This window comes from Oenanthe melanoleuca, chromosome 3 (genome assembly GCF_029582105.1).
Source record: "Oenanthe melanoleuca isolate GR-GAL-2019-014 chromosome 3, OMel1.0, whole genome shotgun sequence".
In the NCBI taxonomy this organism is placed as follows: Eukaryota; Metazoa; Chordata; class Aves; order Passeriformes; family Muscicapidae; genus Oenanthe; species Oenanthe melanoleuca.
The window spans coordinates 83,986,592-84,007,309 of NC_079336.1; the positions used below are offsets into that span (position 1 = coordinate 83,986,592).

Genomic DNA, 20,718 nt, shown 5'->3' on the forward strand with positions numbered 1-20,718 from the left:
AGGGGCCATCATGCGAGGGGGCTTTACCGACCCGTCGCCAATATGCCCGATTTTGTTTTAAACGAATTTGAGCTGATCTTTCCTCGACCTGAAAAAGAAGCCTCTATTTTCCGTCCCCGGAGGATCCAGGGCGGAAACCGCCCGGTTGCCACTGTTTCCTTACGGCAGCACTCGTGAAAAGGCGGACGGACAGGTAGGAGGACAACGCCGCTTCCACAGCGCAGCGCACTCCAGAAAGTACAGGCATATACCGCGGATATGCACAGGCATTCGGACATGCTGGGAGCTGGACACGGCTGATCCGCTGCCCCCCTACCCCGCCCTCTTCCTCCTCCTCCTCCTCCTCCTCCTCCTGCCGCCCTCCCCCGCCGCATTTCCCCCGGCCGCAGCCCTGGCGCGGCTCCTCGCCGGGAGCCGCCGGGAGCCGCGGGGCTGCGCTCCGCCGGCCCAGCCTCGCCTTCCCCCGGGGGCGGCAGCTGCCCCCGCCCGGGCCGGCACCGAGCCCCGGGGCGGCACCGAGCTCCGGCCCGTCGGCCGCCAAGGCTCAGGCTGCCAGGCGGGCAGCCCGCAGCCCGGTCTCTTGTGGCTTCGCTAAATCCCTGACGCGCCGGGGCGGCTAGAAAGGTACCGTGGCAGAAACCCACAATTGCAGAGACCTCTCCTGTCAGGACTGCAAATACCGTAGAAAGAGTCTGTGGGATTAATTATTATTTCTCACAATATAACATACATAGAACATAACCGTCCATGGAAACTACCCTGAGTTTGTGGCCGGGAGGCTCCTCCCGAGTGCCCTCACCTGGGCCATTCCCGGCGCCAGCCTCCGCCCCGGCGGTCCCGTTCGGCCGCCACCCGTGCGCCGCTCCCGCGGAGACACCGCGGCTCCCTTCACCCGCTCATCGCACCCTCTCCCTCGACCTTGCAGCTGGCACGACATCTCTCCCTCGCCTTTCACTTTGTGTAGACCGACAAGGGACGGGAAATTATGCGGGTCCCTTCCCCTCAGAGTCGGTAAACTTAAAACGCGGTGTGCAAAGGGCGCGCGTGGGCGATAAGGGTCCGTTTAATCAAGCGAAGTATTTCTGACTTTTACACGTGTTCCTCTCCTGGATGAAACACCCCGACACGCTCTGGAAATCGAGTATAAATAAATGTCCGGGGTGCAGTGATCACAAATGCCAGCGCCCTTGGCGCCGAAGCGCGGTGGGGCACGGCCGGCGATTCATGGAGAGGCAGTCCCACTCCGGCCCCGTATCATCCTGCCCTCTTCTCGCTCCCAGGCAGGTACGAGAAGCGTGTAATGGGATCCCAGGTCACGAACAGGGTCCCCATTGTACATGAGAGGCCCCTTCCTTATAAAATTCTCCAACAGTTGTTACTGGGCGCTGGGGAGAGGGGCTATAAGGGAACGCTTTTAGAAAAAAAAAAAAATATTCAAGAGCCAGAGACTGGCTTTTCCTCCCACCGCAGGCGCGGGTGCCAGTGTCGGCAGAGCCCGCTGTCCGGAGCGGCGGGGCCGGGATGGGGTTGCGGGATGCAGACGGGGCGGCGGGGCCCGGCCGGGACTGCGGCTCCGTCCCGCCGCGCCGCAGTGCCCTGCGGCGAGGAGCAGGGGCCCGGGCTCCGCGCTCCCCCTCTCCCCCGACGGGCGCCTGCAGCGTCAATCACGACGGAAATTTCTCCCTCGCTAGCTAATATCTCAGCTCGCAGGGCCGCCTCTGAGTGGATCTGAGCAATCTGTCAACCCAGCCGGGGAGCCACCTCAAAACAGATCGGGTTACTCCTGATTGACAGCGTCACCATGGCAAATAATTTGACTAAAACTATTGTCTTCTCCTGGCAGTCCCCGGGTCAGATAACCGGACCAATCACAGCGCGGATAATCACTTTTCATGCTAGCTTAGAATAATATTATTAAAAAAAAAAAAAAAAAAAAAAAAAAAAAAAAAGGAGAGAGAGAGAAAGAAAGGGGGGAAAACTCCGAGAGGGAGAGGAGCGAGTGAGCAGGGCTTTACCACTATATTATGTGGGATCTGGCGGTGGGGGGTGGGGGGGAAGCAGGGAGATCCCAAACCGGCGGCCGAGGGGGGTGGGGGTGTGAGAGCCGCGGCCGCTGCGAGCGCTGCAGATAGGAGACAAAAGAGGCACGAAGTTACTCTCGCAACTTGGACTTACAAAAACGAGGCGGCGGCCGGGGGGAAAAGCCGCCCGCGCTCGGGCTCTCGAGACTTTTTTCGTCGCTCTTCGCATTTTTTCCCCGGCTCCCGCGACCGCCCCGGGGCCGGGCGCCGCCGATGGCCGCGGCCCCCCGCGCCCGGCCGTGACGCCCGAGCGGGCCCCGCCGGGCGCCGCCGCCCCGGGGCCGCCCCGCATGCCGGGCGCTGCCCGCCGCCCCGCGCCGCTCCCCTCTATGCGGCCGTAGGGCGGCACGGCTCACCATGTCGATGCTCCCGACTTTTGGCTTCACCCAAGAGCAAGTGGCCTGCGTCTGCGAGGTGCTCCAGCAAGGCGGCAACATCGAGCGGCTGGGGCGGTTCCTCTGGTCCCTCCCTGCCTGCGAGCACCTCCACAAGAACGAGAGCGTCCTGAAGGCCAAGGCGGTGGTGGCCTTCCACCGGGGCAACTTCCGCGAGCTCTACAAGATCCTGGAGAGCCACCAGTTCTCGGCGCACAACCACCCCAAGCTGCAGCAGCTCTGGCTGAAGGCGCACTACATCGAGGCGGAGAAGCTGCGGGGGCGACCCCTAGGGGCGGTGGGCAAGTACCGGGTGCGCCGCAAGTTCCCGCTGCCCCGCTCCATCTGGGACGGCGAGGAGACCAGCTACTGCTTCAAGGAGAAGAGCCGCAGCGTGCTCCGAGAGTGGTACGCCCACAACCCCTACCCGTCCCCCCGGGAGAAGCGGGAGCTGGCCGAGGCCACCGGCCTCACCACCACCCAGGTCAGCAACTGGTTCAAGAACCGCCGGCAGCGGGACCGCGCCGCAGAGGCCAAAGAAAGGTACGGCTCCCCACGGCTCCCCACTGCTCCCCCGGCTCCCCGATCCCCGTGTTCACCCCGAGCCCATCTGCCCCGGCACCGGCTGCGGAAGGTCAGCCGGGAGGGGACGGGCTCTCCGCCTCAGGGCCGCCCGGAGAACCAGAGGCGAGCGAGCTGGGCGCTCGGTGAAGGCGTCTGTCCACCAAAAGCAGCCCCGGGAGAGGCGGCCGAGACCCGTTCCCCTCCGACTCCCCACTCCCCGCACATCCCCTGCTGCCAGGGATGCTTCACACGGCCTGCGGCGGCCCCCGGTTAAGCAGCGCCGCCGCCTCCTCCCCGCCGCAGCCGCAGCCGGGGTGCAGCCCAGCCGGAGCCGCGGCCGGAGGTGCCCGTGCGCCCGTCGGGAGAGGCGGCGGCGGGGCCCGAGGGCAGGGGTTCCGCGCCCTGCACAGCTCCGAGCGTGTCCTTGAGGGGTACCCCGGTGCAGGAAGGGGCAGCCGGGGACAACGCGTGGGTCCGAACGCTGGTAGCAAGTATGTCCTCTGTCCTCGGCTCCTGGCGAGGGGCCGGAGAGCTGGACAAGGACTGAGTGGAGCAACTTGTGGCCTCGCTCATGACATTGCAGTTCTTGCCCGCTACCCAGCAAGGTGCTCATGAACGCACGCCAATAGGTGTATGTTAGGCCGAATATGAGTCTGCATCTGTGTTCTTCACTTTAAGTGGAGTGAAGGGACCATTAATCGCCGGGAATAATGTTGATATAGGTTAATGCCTACATCCCTGGCTATTGGTGTGATTTTTCCATCAGCAGTCCCTGTGCCCTAGGAAGGTGGTTCGAAGAAGCAAAAAGGGTCCTCTTAGTCCGTTCACTAGCTCATTGAATTGCCCGGTCCATAGAGGCAATAGTATGATCTCGCGGTTAATTAGCGGATCAGAATCCTGTAGATCCGTGCCTCCGAGGAGAATTCTTCCTGTCTTTGGTTTCTGCCAACCGTGTTTTGGAAACGGGCAGCGGCGCGGCCGCGCTGTTGTGCAGCCCGGCAAATTCGGGCACAGATTTACTATATTAATTTCCCGAAACGTGCTAGCGCTTTGATTTTCCTTCAAATCCTCACAAGTGTTGGTTTTACGAGATGTTAGAGATCCTTTTTATTGCTGATAGCAGGGACTCACCTTCAAATATCCAAAGGAAATGAAGGTTACACTTATTCCATTCCTTTTTTTTCCCTCGGAATCAAATTTTAAAGGTCTCCAGAGACAAATAATATTTTTGACATTGAAAAATACACTCAACCTAATATTACACTCCAGGCGTTGGAAAACAGACCGTTCATGGGATTGCCATCCACTCAAGGAAACCTGTTCAAACAGAGCTTTCTTGTCTATTTTTATTTTTTTGGCACTAAGTGTCTCCAGCCACATCCTGCAGCCCTTAGTGAGGAAAACCCGTCAGTGCAATAGCTTAACTTCTCTCGACCAAATCCTGCAGGATAGGGCCCCTTTGCCAGATAGTGTGTTACAAAACTTCCGCATAAGCTATTAAATATGCTTGCTCTGCCTTCAGTATTTCAGGCAGAACGCTGTCTAAAGTATTCCTACGAGGGCTATGGAGGCCGCATAAGCCTTGCCTGGACGGCAGCCCCGACCCCTTCTTGCCACTTACATTTCAGAAAAAGAAAATATATATATATAAATATATAAGTGTATCTGCAAGGGCTTGGCCCGCCTCCAGCGATTTCTTGGTATTTACCCTGTGATGAATTTCGAAACTACGTCCTGCCTTTCCGAGCCTTTGTCGGCAGGCGCTCCGGTGGTGCCGCTGCCCCCGCCGCGGAGCCGTGCGGGGCCATCCCGGCTGCGCCCCAGGACGGGACGGCGGAGCAGCGGCGGGCGTGCGGAGCGTTTCCCGGGAGGGTCGGGGAAAGCAGTGGGTTAACTCTGTTCGCTTACCTTATCGTCCATATTGGGCTATGTTTTGAGCTTGAAGCTCAGGGCAAGGGGGAAAAAAAAAAACCCAACCATGTCCAGTTACTTTAAGGAAAAGAGTTTCGCTCCTGATGTGAGCCCGGGAGGCTGTTCTACTGCACGGAGCCGTCCTGCCTGCAGCTCGCCGGGCTCTGGCCTTCTCAGCAGAAATCATGGCTGAACACCTCTTCAGCGCCTAGAGCAGTTTTAAAGTTAAAAAAGTTTAAAAGTCTTTTCCTTCTTTCTTTCTTTCTTTCTTTCTTTCTTTCTTTCTTTCTTTCTTTCTTTCTTTCTTTCTTTCTTTCTTTCTTTCTTTCTTTTTTTTTTTTTTTTTTTTTTTTTTAATAATGTCTTCCTCCTTTCCCTTCCTCCCCACTCCTCACTCTGTGCAAACCCTTTTGGACGCAGAAAATTACGGTTTGGCAAAGCGACACTTTCCGCTGGGCTAGTGGGAGAATGTTTACAAGCTCAGCGGACCTTAGACCTAGGTGCCAGGTGAAGAGGCCTCGGAGGTTGGCAGAGTTTCTGAACCTGCTGTTTTTGCACTCCCCTCCGCTCGCTGCTCCCCGCAGCCAGCTCCCCGCCGCCCCCGCTCCTGCGCTGCGCACCCCGGAGCGACGGCCTCATGGTGATTTCCCTCCCTCTTTTGTGTTTCCTATAGGGAAAACAACGAGAATTCCAACTCCAACAGCCACAACCCGCTCTCGGCGTCAATGAACGGGAATAAGACAGTTTTGGGGAGCTCAGAGGACGAGAAGACGCCGTCAGGGACCCCGGATCACACCTCCTCCAGCCCCGCGCTGCTGCTCAGCTCCAACCCCGGGCTGCAGCCCCTGCACGGCCTGGGCCACCCCCAGGGCCCCAGCGCCATCCCCGTGCCCAGCGCCGACCCCATGCACCACCACAGCTTGCAGGACTCCATTCTCAACCCCATGTCATCTAACTTGGTCGATCTGGGCTCTTAAAACCGTGTACACGCTCCCTCCTTCGCGCCAGCCCTCCTTTACTCATCTTTTTCCTTTTTTTTTTTTTTTTTTTTTTTTTCCTAAATCTTCCCAGGGACTTTGAAAGAAATGACAAACACCTTGGTGGATGTGTTGTGCCCTTTGGCAGCAGGCTGGCTGCCGGTTTGCAAGGTAGTGGACTCCGCTGTGGGTAGCTGATGTTGTGAAAAGCCTTAAGGGTTGCTTACAGGCGTTTTCAGGCGTGTAAGGACTGTGGACAGGAGCCGTGATTTTCACGGCAGGTTGTAAGGCTAATCGGTGTAGCAGCTCGTTCCAGCCTTAACTTCACAAATCTCTCAGTGGTGTCACTCGATCGGGCCGGTCTGTGTGGGAAGAGGCACATCGTAATATTTTAATTTTTTTTCGGGGGGTGGGGAAGAAAGGGGAACGCAAGGCTGCTCTTGCCATGCCTGTTTGAAAGTTACACATCGCTCCCGTTATTCTATTGTAGCTATGTATCCGTGGCAGGTGTACGATGTACAATTTCAACTAAGAATACAAAAGTTGTAGTCAAGATATAGCAGCAACACGCGCTCTAGGCAGACTCTGTAACCTTCTTGTAGCTGATGCTATGCAGAGAGACAGCTTCTTTGGCCTTGTCCATGTGGTGCTTTCGCCGTTTGCTGGGTGGGAAAGGAAGTGATGGCCCGGCTCCGGCCCGAAGGAAGGCAGAGGTAGATATTCCCCTCGGTATGCAACGCGGGCTGGAGCGGGCTTTAAAAAGAAAACAGGAATTGCTGCTCAAGTTTAGACCTAAACGACAGTATCAACCGCAAGTCACTCACCTTAGTTTTGTTTATTGTTTATATTATGTGAATACATTCTTTGGAAAATATTTCTGCTTTTATTTTATAATAAAATTTAGAAATCTAACTCGGCATGTGGCTGCTTCACTCGCCCGCGGGGTGTTTTCGGGCTCAGTCCTGAGCGGGCGTTCTGGTGGGAACCGTGTCGGGTGTGAGCCCCTCCATCCTGCCCCGTTTGCCCGGACCGTCGGGGCGCTTGTCCGGCAGCTGAAGCGCTGGGGCAGCTGAAGGCGCCCTGCGGGAGCGGAGAGCCCAGGGCACCGGGAAGGACGGGCGGTGCGGGCCCTGAATGAAGCAGAGAGGTGGCCACCTGCTCCCCGAGGCCCCTGTGTGCGCCTGCCCCGGTAAAAAGCAGCCCCCTCTCCTCCCCTCTTTCGGCCCGAGGGCGGGTGGGCAAACCGAGAGTGGCCAGACCCCGCTCCGGGGTCCAGCACGGCTGGGCTGCAAACACCTTTCCGGTGCCTGCAGTATGCTGGGAAAGGGATTTCTCTATTCCTCTCCTTTTTCTTTCCTTCTTTTTAATTTCCTTTCCTGTAAGCAGCGTGTGGCAAAAGAGACAGGCAGGTTGCTTGTCAGTTTGCCCCATTAAAAGAGCTCACAACTCTTGCAGCTTGCACGCTCGCTTGCCCGCCTTTGCTGGAAGCTGAATGTGTAAAGTGCTTAAAATGTTCTCAGAACTTGCAAACAGTTTTGTACCTTCATTTTTGGTCCTTTAAAATCTCCTTTAGAATATTTTTTTTTTTGTGAAAAATAAACCGAGAAAACGATATGACTTCAAGCGGGATAGAAATATGTGTAGATCAGCAAAGATCGTGTCCAGGTTTCAGATGCTGGCTGAAATTTCAATCAGTGGGAGTATTGCGCGGGCAGTGTCCTAATTTGATGTAATCTGGGTCCGGATTAGCGCCTCTGTGCGTTTGCGGGTGTTCGCTAAAAGCACATTTCTCTGAGGTCCCGTTAAAAGTCTATAGAAGGGAAAGTATGGATGTCGGTAATGGGGAGGTTCGGTCTCCGGAAAAAAAGCTCTCCCTTAGTCGCGGTTATAAATCCAGTTTCCTCCTTATGCTGGGGTGCAGTGGGGTGCAATATTTTATCGGAGACAATGTGGTATATTCGGGTTTATGTTTCCCCTGCTTCTGCACTTTGGGGTGATTTTTTCATCAGCAGCGATGGTGTGGCTGATGCCTGTGCTGTGGTAGCATATCAGTGTGGCCTTACGTGCATTAGGGTCTAAATAGAAAATCCAGTTATTTCCGTTGAGAGGCATCTAATAATTTTAGCTATGAATTTTAATTATTTGAAAATAAACATTTTGCAAGTAGATGAACCACTGCTTCCTAGAGCTACAGAAGATCTCTGCTCCCTGTAAAATACCACACGCAGTGGTGCAATATGGCAAAGAATTAATTAATTGGCTAGTTAATTATTTTGTATTTTTTTTAGATAGAAATGAATTTGGGAAGCAAAACAGAATTTCTGGGTTAATAAAACATGGTCTCGAAACTGAAATAAAGCCTTAAGGCTTTGCCCACTGGAGAAAGAAAAAATGAGAAAGAGTAAAGCCAAGATGGGGAATATTTAAAGAGGCAGTATGAAAACAGGATGGGGTTTACGTGATTAATAAAAGGTCAAATTGCACAGAGAAGGCAGAATTCGATCGGGGAAAGTAAATGAAGAGCTGACACGGTGAGAAAGGACTTTGAGAGAGTGGGATCCATGAAAACTCGTGTACGTTTCAGTGAGGATCACTTATATATGGATGAATTAAGAGAGGGCGAGTCACTAAAGCCACTTAAAGATGGCTAGAAACAGAAATCATGCAGTAAGAAAAAAATTCTGCAGGTCAATCTGGAATTAAGGATGCACACAGCTCAAAGCCCCAATGATGGGACGTATGTAATGCAACCTGAAACCCCGAACATGTTAAGACTCATTTTATCAGACCGTACTTGCCTTAGTACTGATGTTTGGTAAATTAGCCCAAATCCCTCCAATTTTCCACGCACAAAAAAATGTTCCCGATAGAGGAATATGCCGAAACTGACGTGACTAATCCTTGGTTTCAAACAGATTAGTTATGATTCACTAGCATTAGGTTACATGGGACATATCTCATCTCATGGTTGGTTATTCCTGGGGTACCGCATGGGGTTTGGGGCATACATTTAAAAAATAATAAATAATACATAAATAAAAGCTTCGGCTCCGGCAGGTTTTATCCATGAAACTTCGCCTGGCGACTCTAGGAGTGAGGCCAGGATGTGGCGAGCATATTGCACTTCAGATCCCATATAACTTGGATAATCTGGGAAGAACCGCACTCTCTGCATGCACACATACCTATATATACATACACACCCATACATAATGTACATGTATGCAGTGTTTAACCTCAAAATAAAATCTTACCAAAATACACAGTGTATTCAGCATTTGCGGCCCCCAAAATGTAAATGGAGTAATTCCTTTGGATAGCAGGGTGCTGAATATTCACGTGTACTCGGGCAGAGGCGTTTTGTTTTTTGTGTTTTTTTTTTTTTTCCTGCTGTATTTTATTCGTACGACCGTTCACGGACTTGGTGCTGTGTTGAAGAGAACCATGAGAGAAACAGCTAATTTGAGACAGAAAACAGTTCTGTCCTTCCTGACAAGGTGCAACTCATCATTCTGACTGGGAAATACTGAGGATAGGATGAGAGAGCATCCCGACAGGCAACTGGAGATGTGGCACAATTTCCGACACTTTTCTGGGGACAGGTAGCAAGTTTATACGAGGAAAAGCCTTTCCTATGAATAGGAGACGGTATGCCAGAGCTTGCTGGTTGAACACTTTCCAACTGCGAGTCCTTCCAGGCTCTTGGGGGTAATTAGGACTCTTATCTACAAGGCTGGGTAGCTGCATTTTCCTTGGATAATATAAGTCCTTTTGGCGACACTCGACATGACCTACACGGCAGAAGTCGCCCGTTTGGCATATTTTTGTGAGTTACCCCGGAGAAAGCTCCTTTGCCTCTTTCTCCCCAGAGCTGGTGCAGCAGTTTGGGCCTTACCAACGTCTCAATGTGTTTGAGGGGCGCTGCTGCAGCCCCGGAACGAAAAGCCTTGGGAGTGCCCCTGCCTGCCCAGCGATGTTTGTGTAAGGCACTGGGGCTCCTGTTACCAAACCCGGAAACAAAATCTCTTGGCTTCTTTAGGAGAAACAAATGCAGCCCGGTATAAGCAGGCTTTTGCCTTGAACAAACCCTCACTTGAGCATGACAAATAATGTAGGGGGGTGGCGATGAAAACACTGGGCACTGGCCCTTACTGTAGAGTTTTTAAACTTCTTCTGCTTAGTGAATCAAAACGCTGAGGCTCAGGCAGCCAAGAAAAATATACTGAAGGGAACTTTCAGTGCTTCAATACACAATGAAAAGGTGAGGGTTTTGTCTGAAGGAGAGAAGCTCTGAGATTTGGAAAAAAATACATAAATCTCGGAGTTGGGCTGTGGGATAACCTTCTTCCTATTTTGCTGCGGGGAGCGGTGCTCAAAGCTTCCCCTCCATGAATCGAGGAGGCGCCTCCTTGCTCGGGAAGAAGTTCCATCTCCTTACTACTAAAATAAATGGGAGTTGCGGGGGCTGTTTATTAGCGATTCCCCCCACACACACCCCGTGTTTGGGTAAGACCTCCAGCTCTAAATATCAGTCTGCCTTTTTCCGGAGTCCCTGTGCGCAGCTGGCCGGCAGACACCTCCAGCCCAAGCCGTGTAGGAAAGAACTACTTTTAAATATTCCCCCCCCTCCCACTCCCCCCCCCCCCCCGCCCCCCCCCAAAAAAAAGGCAAACAACCAAACAACACCAAAACCAGAACATAAACAAAAAAAAACCAAGAAGACCCAGTCGGACACACCGAAACAAACTGGGAGACCTCCCCAAGAGTCTGGGACGGAGAGGCTGATTTAGTGGAAAATAAGGTGGATGGACAGGTAAAATATCAAATCAGCACACAGTGCTGGTAAGGAAAGGTCGGTAGCAGAGGAGAAATCACTTGGAAAGATGAAAATCGCACATGTGCTTCTGATGACCCCATCAGATGCGAAGTCCTCCAGGAAATACATATTTGAAACAGCCAGGAAAAACAAACATGCCTTTTATAGACTTACTTGTCCCGCCATGAAAAATGCAAACCTCGGTATGGTGCGTGTGTACCCAGGGGGTGGGAGGGAGGAAGGGGGAATAGATTTTGTAAAGAATCCGTTGAAAGCTACCTTCATCAGGAATATTCCTTTGCGCTGCCCTGCTCTCCAAAAATAGGCTGCAGCGTGAAAACCGGGGAAGCATTTGGAGCTAACGTGAGTGAGACGAACATCTGAGTCTGAAAAGTGACTGTCAGGAGCTCGTGTGGGTGTCAACCCAGGCAAGACTGGCTGGCAACAGGGAGGAAATAAAAATACCAGGGTATGTGAGGAGTTATAAAGAGGGACTTTATCAAGTCTACAGTTTTTTGCAAAGTTGGACAAATTCCAATAAATCATATTAGAAGAGCGATTTCTAGTCGTGCAGGAGTTTGGGTCTGGGCAGAGGTAGTTCCAACCGCGCCTTTCCAAAGCGATGTAGACGTGCTGATCAGAGGGCACTTGGGCAGTAAAGGTTTCATCGTTCCGAACCCAGAACCCCGGCCACCCTGTCTGCGGAGCCGAACACAGCACGGGCAGGCTCCGACGGGGCATCTGATCTCGCTCCCCACTTTTCTTCCCTTTCTTTCCCACCTTCTCCGGAAGGTGAGAATCTGTTGTCCCCGCTACGGGGCCCGGCTTTTGCCCGGTGCTTTGGAAACGCCGGCGGCAGGTGCTTCGGCGGGAAGCGGCTCCCTCAGCAGCGGGGGGACCCATACTGTCCTTCTCAAGGAGGTGGCGAAGGTACACGGCTAGTCAGTCACCCGTGGGATCCCTACACACCTGGAGTGCTGCGGCGGGGGGTGCAGGTGACTGAGCACCCCTGCTTCAGTGTCATGCGTTTAATCGAAAGTGACTAAATACGGTCCCCCTTCTGTCACCGCAGAACTGCTTGGCGGGGCATCACCAGTGACATTCTCGAGGAAGGCCCGACCCGAGCAGCGCCTCTCTGGGACCCCTCGCCCATTTCCCTCGACGCCGTGGAACCTAGCGGCTGTCGGGGCTGTCGGTGCCGCGGGGCGCCCCGGCTGTTCCCCACTGTCGGGACACGCACGGGGCAGGAGCGGATCTGCGCCCTGCAGCATTGCCCGCCCGGCCCGCTCCGCTTCGCTGCCCGCCGCCAAAGCCGGGCAGCGGGACAAGGGCACGGCCTCCGGGGCACAGGGGCTCCTGGAGCCGGTGAACGGGGCTCCCCGGCTGCTGCGGGGCCAGGGACGGCTGGGTTTCTCTCCATACCGTGAGATACTCGGTCACCCACGAGCCCAGTGCTCGGGGACAGCATCCGCAGCGCAATGCACCGCGCACTGAGCTCGGGAAATGAGAGGGCTTTTATGAAAATTATGAACAGTTTGGGACATCGCTCTTAAGACCGTGTCGAGAGCACACCCAACAAAAATACCAACAACTGGAAAGTCAGGATGCTTAGGAAACCTCCCTGAACCAAACGAAACCAGTCGTGGGGCAGAGACGTGTTGGCAGCGCTGAGTGGGGCGCGGACCCGGGCGGCGCGGGCCCCACGGGTAGTCGTGGAGACAGTGGAGTGGGATTGGGATTTGGCCCTGAGCAGCTCACCTCCCTGCTTCCCCGAGTTAGTGGGTAATCCCACCTCACTGGGGCTTTTAGCGGAAAGCAAGGCGGTCAGAGGGAAGAGGAGTCGCTGACTGACACGGGCTCTGCTGCTGCTGCTGCTGCTGCGGGGGTGTGCGGATCCGGCTCCGTCTCCCCTAGCGTGCCCGGAAAATGCTTTCTCCTCCATAGGTGCGGCAAATCCCCCAGGTGTGGTGTCTCTACCGTGTGGTTTCGGTCGGAGAAAAGCCCCAGATCCCTTTTAGCTTGGAGGGGTCTCGGCTTTTTTCCTTTTTCGGGCGAGACTGGCATAGCCAAAGCAACAGTGTTTCCCACGTATCGGGTATTCGAGATCTGACGGCCGGTCCCCGAGATGCCGTGAGGGATCTCCGTGGAGGTGGAGGGCGGCCAGTCGCTCTCCCGTAATTACCCTGAATCGAGTGTATTTATTACCCAGACTAGTGTCGGTGGGAAGGGGTCACTCCTTCCCCCGCATCGCCCCGCTGGGGCAGAACAGGGACCTCTGTCCGGGAGCGTAATCTCGCCAGCCTGCCCTGTACCCCGCCACCCTGCGGGGACACAGAACACCCCTGCGATCGGCCCCCAGGGTTGGGTGGCAGTGCCCTGTGAGTGCCCAGCCGCGCCCCGACTCCCTCTGCCCGGGGCCGGCGCTGCTTCAACGGGCTCGCTGGAGCCGGGGCAGCCCTGAGAGGCGCAGAGAGCGGCTGCGATGTTAGAACCAGGGAAGGCTTAAGGCTGCTGCCTACCCGCTCGCTTGGCATGCGTTGCCATTTCGATGGTATCTCGCTTTTGGAGTCATTTTATGGCTGGGGGAAATCTAATCCAGTGAAGAGAAAGGAAGAGAATACTGTTGGCATTGAATGAACTCCGTGTGGTAATTTTCGGGCAAATGTGCGAGTTTCCATGCCAAAGCAAAGTGTTTTCTCGTTGGGTCTGTTCATACTCTGAAGGGAGGCGAAGACACCATTTAAGAAATCCAGCTGGTTGCAAATCATACATTTAATCTCTCAGCTGGAATGATTTAATGGATCAGTATCGAGTAACAGCCCTGGAAAAGTAGCCTCCTAAAAAAACAGAGATAAATCCTGATTGAATAATAGTAAATGAAAACCGTGGATTACAGTGACTGCAAGACAGTATTTTCTTTGCAGTTCTCGAAAGATGCCCCCTCAGAGAGGCCAATGGAGCCGACAAAGCCCCGTGTGCCAGTTTGATGCTGGCGGGGGCAGGTCCCGGCAGCTGCCGTGCCCCCGCTTAACCCGCCTGGTGCGGGCTCCCCACTCGCTCCTCCAGCCCTGGGCACCTTCCGAAGCAGCAGGGCCAAGCTCCGGCTCCGGCGCTCGGTGGCAGGGCCAGAGGAGGGTCTGGGGCTGGGGACATCGGCGGGGACACCGCGGGGCTCCTCCTGAGGGCACCGTCAGCCCCGAGCCGCGGCGGTGGCCTTGCCTTAACCCACCCGTCTGCCTTGGACCGGCCCAGGGGCCTCGCCGGGATTTTTCTTTTTCCGTCAGACAAGACGTAGAAGCGGGGGAAAGAATTGTTAACGCCAGGAAAAAGTAGAATTTTTCCTCGAAATGTGAAAACAGGAGAACAAACCCTTTGCCCCTCTCTGTCATTTTGGATGGTGGGAGAGACAGAAGGAGAGGGATCTGCGCCCTGAAGCGGTACGGGTGGCAGGGAAAGCCGCGGGGCACAGGGACCGGCCCGTCGCCCCGCTGCCGGCGGGACCATCGGGGGTCGGTGATGCGGCGGGGCCCCTCCGGCCACCGGGGCTCCGGGGGCTTTTTTAACCCCTCTGTTGCCGCAACTTTAAGAGCAGTTCGGGCTGTCATTGAAGGCAGGATAGCGGCCGGGAGTGCAGAAGCACTTGACTCGCCTCCCCTGGCCGAGGAGAAGGTCATTACCGCGCCTAATTAGAAGCAGTTCCTCGGTAGGCGGGTGCTTCCCTTGCAGCGATCCCGGGAGCTGGACGGGAGGGCCCTCACCATCCCTTCGGTGTCGCTGCTCGGGGTAGGGGGCTGCCGAGAAGGATCACGGCTTCTGACCCAAAACCCCCAGGGAAACCATGCTGCACCTCGCTCTGCCCTGCGAGCTGGGCGAGGGAAGGACAGGACCCAGCGTCAGCACACCACGGGCGCTGCCCTTCTCGGTCATACGGCGGCTAGCGGCAGGGAGTTTCTCTTCTAATATTATTATTATTTTCCAAAAACGTTTTATTATTTCTTCGCAGCTCGGAGGAGCGAGAGTTTTAGAGTGAGAGGCGGATTTGCTCTCACTTTTCCCGGTGTTTTGCGTCACCGGCCGTCCCTGCGGGGGGCTGGGAGGGGGCACCTCGGAGGCTGGGGCGCACACCTTTGCTTTAGGTTATTTTCCTGCGGACAAAGATGAGACGGTGGCGATGCTAGAGCGGCAGGGGCCGCCCCGCAGCCCGCCCGGCCCGGCCGAGCAGCATCGCCCTTATAAGGAATGTAATTCAAGGGCGAATGTCGTCAGCGCGGCATTAGCACATTTTTGTCATTAACTGTACTCCAGTAGTAAGTTGCTTATATTTACAGGGCATTCCTGAACGCGAACCACATGCCCAAATCATCCCGAGATGGATGTGGAGCCGGTGAAAGTCAGTGCTTTCCGAGGACAGTTTTGGTGACAAGGGCAGCTCGGGTCAAAACCAGTTTAGTTTGGTGCCACCTATTTTTAGACATGGAAAGAAGTTAAAGAAACGGGACATAGAAAAAAAAATCACAGAAAATGTTGCGAACTCAAATCTATTTTTTTCTTTGTTGGCATAATCGCGAACACAATCTCATCCTCTTTCTAAAATTCTTACTGTGTATATGTACTGCATATTAATCTAAATCTAAATTTAAATCACTACTTCATTACAAAAGACCTCTCCAAAACTTTTATATCATTTCAATGTCTTATGAGGTTTTTACATAGAAAGCTTGGTAAAATTCTAATCTCCTTTTTTCTTTTGCAGGTGATATGGACTTTGGCAAATGGATATTTTATATTTTCTATTAATACTTTTCATATTGTCTTCAATTTATTAGTATAAGCATTTGAAAAAATCTCCACCTGCCTGGTCTGCTGAAATCATAGCTACTGTCACCCCAGCTCATTTCTGTAAGAAAAGTTATTCTGAAAAGTGGTCATTTACACTAATCAGGAAAAAGTTGATACTAAATTTGAAGGACTCAAAGGTGCATGTTACTTTCAATCTATACAATCTTTATGACTGCTTTTTTTGCTGACTCATGTCCAACAAACATGTAAGCAGACATGTAAAATTTCTATTTAGTTACAATACATTTTAAAACATAGATTCATGTGTGTTTAATGTTATTAGTAACAGTATAGCTACAGAAATTCAAATAATACATTCTTTCTGTAGCATTTGAAAAGGATTTGTGTCTTTTCTTTGATTTGTTTTTCAGCCAAGGGCTAAAGTCTGGCCCTGTTCTTTTTGAAGACAGTGGCAAAGTTCCCACCTACACCCCAAGGAGCTGTGAAGTCAGTCAGAGTTTTTCCATCGACTTTGGATCAAGCCCATAGCATGAGTCAATTTAAGAAGTGATTAATTCTCTCTCATTGCCTTTGCTTAGATAACAGCATCTCGAGGATTTTCCACCCTCATATTCTAGGGTCCCAAATGAAGAAATTCTTTGGTTAAAAATTTCCTTGAAATGGGTCCAGCCCTCTCTGCACCCCCCACTCCCCCCCACCCCAGGTTCTCACATTCAGTTTGGGACTTGCTCTAGGTGGCACCACTCTTACACAAACCCGTTATTTCTGTCACTGTTTGCCCTCTTACCTGAGTTCCTGTAATCCTTCAGCAAATGTGGAAGGAGATGCAGGGAGTCACTGGAGTCTCAACAGCAGCATCAGACATGATGACATGAAAAGAAAGACCCACACTCCCCATTCTTAATTTCTGGCATTAACGCCCCTACTTTCTTCACTCTGCAATCTCCCCAACCTCCCGTCCATGAATATGTCCCAGGGTAAGTGGTTTTACGTGAGTAGGAATGGCTTTAATGCCCTCTGCAAGTTAGAGAAAACTCATCCACCCCTTGCCACTTACCACCGACTAAAAGGAAAGAGTCAGGGTCTCTTTGGATGCAGTCTCTTCGAAAGACCAGGCTTTGGGTAGATTCTGGTAATGAGAATAGCTGACTTTGACAAAGTCATCTACTACCAGATTCTCCAAGGACAACAATGCATCCAGCACTGGGCAGAGGCAGGCACTACTGGAGGATGATGGGTCCCTCCTGCAGCCTGGCCACCCCCAGATGTCCCCCAGCAGCTGGTGCATGTTCATATCTGCCATACCTATCCCTCCCTGCTCAGCCAGCTTCAGCAGCGGGGAAAGGTGAGCCCCTTGCTGCATTTTCAGCTTGCTGTCAGCCTATGCTCCATGTAGTTTGGCTGGACCCCAGAGCCCGCCTGGGACTTTTCAGATCACATCTGTGTTTGATTACATCTGCTTGGAGCATCTGTTTATGTCTATCTGTGGCATTATAAAGGAATCTCCGAGGCCTGTTTTGTTGTGTCATGCAGAAATAAAATGGTGTCAGCGAGTCAGCACCACCAGTGACCCAGCAAGCAGAGCCCGGGAGATGCAAATGGATGGTTGGGTTTTATCCACCAATGCCAGCCCACAGATCCACTGCCACCAGCACTTACTGACATTTCATCTACAAAATCTTCTTGTGTTTATGTGTGTCCAGGAGAGACATTGTCATAATTAATGTTTTCTCATTTCTTGCAAATCCCTGCTGTCCAAGGAGTGACTAAAGCTGGTAGGTGGGAAGAGTTTGTACATTTGTGTGTATTTCCCAAACACTGATTTGGAAACCTGTGCTTGCTGGTCCCAGTGCTTCCTGCTCGGGTGTCAATCACTGGCACCTCCAGCTGGTGCAGCAGTACTGGCTGGGGAAGAGCAGAGGGGAAGCAGTGAGGACAGAAGCCAGGTAGAGCTTATAGAGCTCTGCATTTATCTATGGCATAATAGCAATTAGTCTTACCTTTCAACTTTGTGGCAACTGCATCTAGTCTCTATATAATTCAACCAGAAACAAAATAACTGTGTACAAGCAGGTCGGTGACACTGATATTTCATAAATCTTCTTCTGCCGTTTACAGACAAGTTAGTTTTATCCAGTTGAAATAGCTGGTGGAAGACAGGGCAGCATTTCATCTATGGCTGCGTTGAAATGGCAGATTTGCAAATGCAGTGGGTTTTTTTTAGCTAGATGTGGAGACCTAATTGACAATGCTTAAAAAAAAAGGTGGAGGGCCAAAATATTTATGAGAACCCTCACTCAACTCTTCAAAACAGACAAGAATTCTAATCTGACTGTCCATTACAGAGTGAAGGTCAGCGAGAAGAACACCCAGTGTGACCTGTGTGCTTCAGGATACTGGTACGGCTACAGCACCCAAGCACCTGTAAGCAAAAGCAGCACAAGCATTTTACAGCTGAGCAATCTGGGACAGGGAACTGGCTAACAAGCCTGGAATTCCAAACTCCTGATAGCCCAGTGTTATCTCAAACACCTTTTAAGACTCACTTGTAGATGAAAACTCTCAACCAAAAGAGCCATATAAATTCCCTGAGCATCTGAGAAAGACAGGTGGAAGTGTCACATTTTCTCATGTGCTGCCCCTCTGCCCATCAAGTTTAACTTTGTCCATTGGGGCTGACTTTGCTGTGACCTCTGAAGAATGCTGCTATTAATTACACATCTTTGTTCTCTCACACTGCAAAGCCAAAAACCTGTATTTTACCTTTCACTACTTTCAGCACAATACAGTAACAGTGCAGGTTTTGTGATCTGATAGGACATAACACAGTGTACAGTTAGCATTTCATCAGAGCCTGTTCTCCCAGAATTCCCAATCATGTCATCAGAGAAATGGTGATTTGGGCAGAGCTTCACTGGCAAAATGCTGTCAGTAAATCATTGTTTCTGTCACGAAAAAGTCTTGCAGTTGATGCAAATGGTCTGTAACAGGTGCTCACTTCCTTTTATATGCTGATAGAATTATTCCTTCTGGAAATAAATATGGGCTTGAGGAGAAATTGTTTTGCCACTCTCATTTGCATGGAATCCACAGATTGAAGTCCCTGTTGTAAGCTTATACTTTACTTTTCAGTGTCATCAGTGATGGAACTATCCACCTCCAAATTTAAACAGGAGGCACCCATAAATGTAAGGTATAATGAGCTCTAGAATAAATAGTGTCCAGTGCTTGGATGGTGATTCTTGTTGGTACAGCCTTGAAAACTGTCTAGGTATCTGTCCTATGCATATGGAATATTTTACATTTCTCTGTCTTTGCTAGGGAAAAGACACACATCCTGATTTGACCCTGCTAAAGAGCAAATGGCCTTAAATACATCTTACATTTTATGCAGTGTTTTACAAATTCATACCTTCTCTTTTCTGCTACATCTCAGATTGCCTCTGTTGATTTTCCCCAAAGTTCTACCAGTTTGTCCCTACAGTTCAAATAATGCTATCCTAAATTTGACATAACCTGGCAGTGGAGTGGGATCATATGAGAGCTACTCCAATACTCTCTTATGAGATAAACAAACATCTAAAACAGTTACCACAGCTTGGACTGGTACAGCAATGAAAAGAAGGGACATTCACTAGCTTGCCTTATTTTTACTATATATTTTACTATCTATTAATTACTTTTCATAGACATCTTTGTGCTGGTTGGTTTCGTTTTTTTTTCTCAGACAAATTTCATACAGTTATTTTCTACCCACATATATTTCTTTCTGGATTTCTTGCTTTATTCTCAATTTAGCAACATTTCCTAACCCAGTGTCATTTTAAAGTGTCAGTGATATGCATTGTATTCCCTCTGATTGAAGATGTCAAAGATGATGTCAAATACTGCTCTCACTAAATACTCCTTTCTTTATTTGATACACTGCCATTAACCCTGATGTTTTCTCTTTTTTTAGAGCCATTCAGGCACATTTCCAACTTCATGCATTCTCTCAGGAATTTATTATAATTAATTTCCAGGTAAGATTTTGCTATGGAACTATCTAATAAAGTGCATATCAAGTTATTGTATCTCTTTCAATATCCAGTTTTGTGATTCGATAGGAAAATGAACGATTAATTTTCCATGTCAGGATTCTTTCTTGACAACCCTTTTGTAATCATTTTGCACATGTAGAAGAGGTCCAATGCTTCCCAGAAGTAATGAATTTATTGCACATGTGGTATAAAACAAGGACTAACTTTAAACCCCAGGTGTGAGGAGGACGCAGGAAAGATGACAGCAGGGAGGAAAAGTTGTCATGTGGAATAATTACTCTCCTTCTCTCCCTCTCTCTCTCTCAATTTCTCTCTCTCTCTGTCTTACCTCTTTTTCTTTTTTCATTTTTTTTTTTTTTTCTCCTCTTCCTGGAACAGTTTGAGTTCAAGGATGGAGCAGCCTGTTGGCTGAATGAATTGTCTTGCCATGGGCCACTCCTTTTCATTGTTTTTCTAGAGGATTTCAGCATTTTCCCCTCACATGACTAATGTCATATTGAGGAAAAGACCCTTGTAGCTTCCAGGACAAGGTTTTGGTAGGATGCATATCCATGGCAGGTTGCATAGAGTCAGGAAAGCAACCTCAAAGTGGAAAACTCCCATGGTGGTCAAAACTAAGAGGAATTAACAGAAAATTAGTTTGCTATTTGAAAATACAGAATCATTTAATCAAGACAGGCCAAATTCCTGGGGAAAGAAGGAGAACAAATGCTTGATGAGACCTGTATTAAAATTTTAATTTTTTTTGGTGAATATCTCATTCTGTTCCTCCCAACATCAGAGGTTTATCTCTTAATGTACTGATTTCAAAATGATGTGACTCTAAACATCCCATTTATAGTAGGCTGGGAGAAGCCTCCTGGAGTAAGCAGATATCACAGGTTAGAAAGAAGGGCGAAGTGTTGATGATAAGCAGGATAGACACAGAAGATTTGAATGGACCTCTGGGACTATGAAATCTAGGCATCAAAAGCAAAGTAAACCAAATCTTTAATTTTGAGTGTCAGTGGAGACATCAATTCTGCACCAATCAACTACATTTTACAAAGAAACAGTTTTTACTAGTACCAAAAAACTATTCTCTTCTCCATTAGCACTTTCACTTTCTATCATTTGCCGTTTAATTTCTTCAGCTGCCATAAAATATTGCAGTCC

At 50.9% G+C, this 20,718-nt stretch overlaps 1 protein-coding gene across 1 annotated transcript; it reads left to right on the forward strand.

The window, feature by feature from the left end:
• The first annotated feature begins 2,115 nt into the window (after positions 1-2,115).
• Positions 2,116-6,812, forward strand: SIX2 (SIX homeobox 2). The gene is made up of 2 exons (XM_056487472.1): positions 2,116-2,998; positions 5,604-6,812. The coding sequence occupies exons 1-2, from the start codon at positions 2,439-2,441 to the stop codon at positions 5,905-5,907; spliced, it is 864 nt and encodes a 287-aa protein (XP_056343447.1). The 5' UTR covers positions 2,116-2,438; the 3' UTR covers positions 5,908-6,812.
• Positions 6,813-20,718: the final 13,906 nt, after the last annotated feature.

What these genes read in the sequence shown, in the direction of transcription:
- SIX2 (XM_056487472.1), top strand. Translation starts at nt 2,439, where the DNA reads ATGTCGATGCTCCCGACTTTTGGCTTCACCCAAGAGCAAGTGGCCTGC. An exon ending in GCCGCAGAGGCCAAAGAAAG is followed by an intron (nt 2,999 to 5,603) that starts GTACGGCTCCCC and finishes TGTTTCCTATAG; the next exon opens with GGAAAACAACGAGAATTCCA.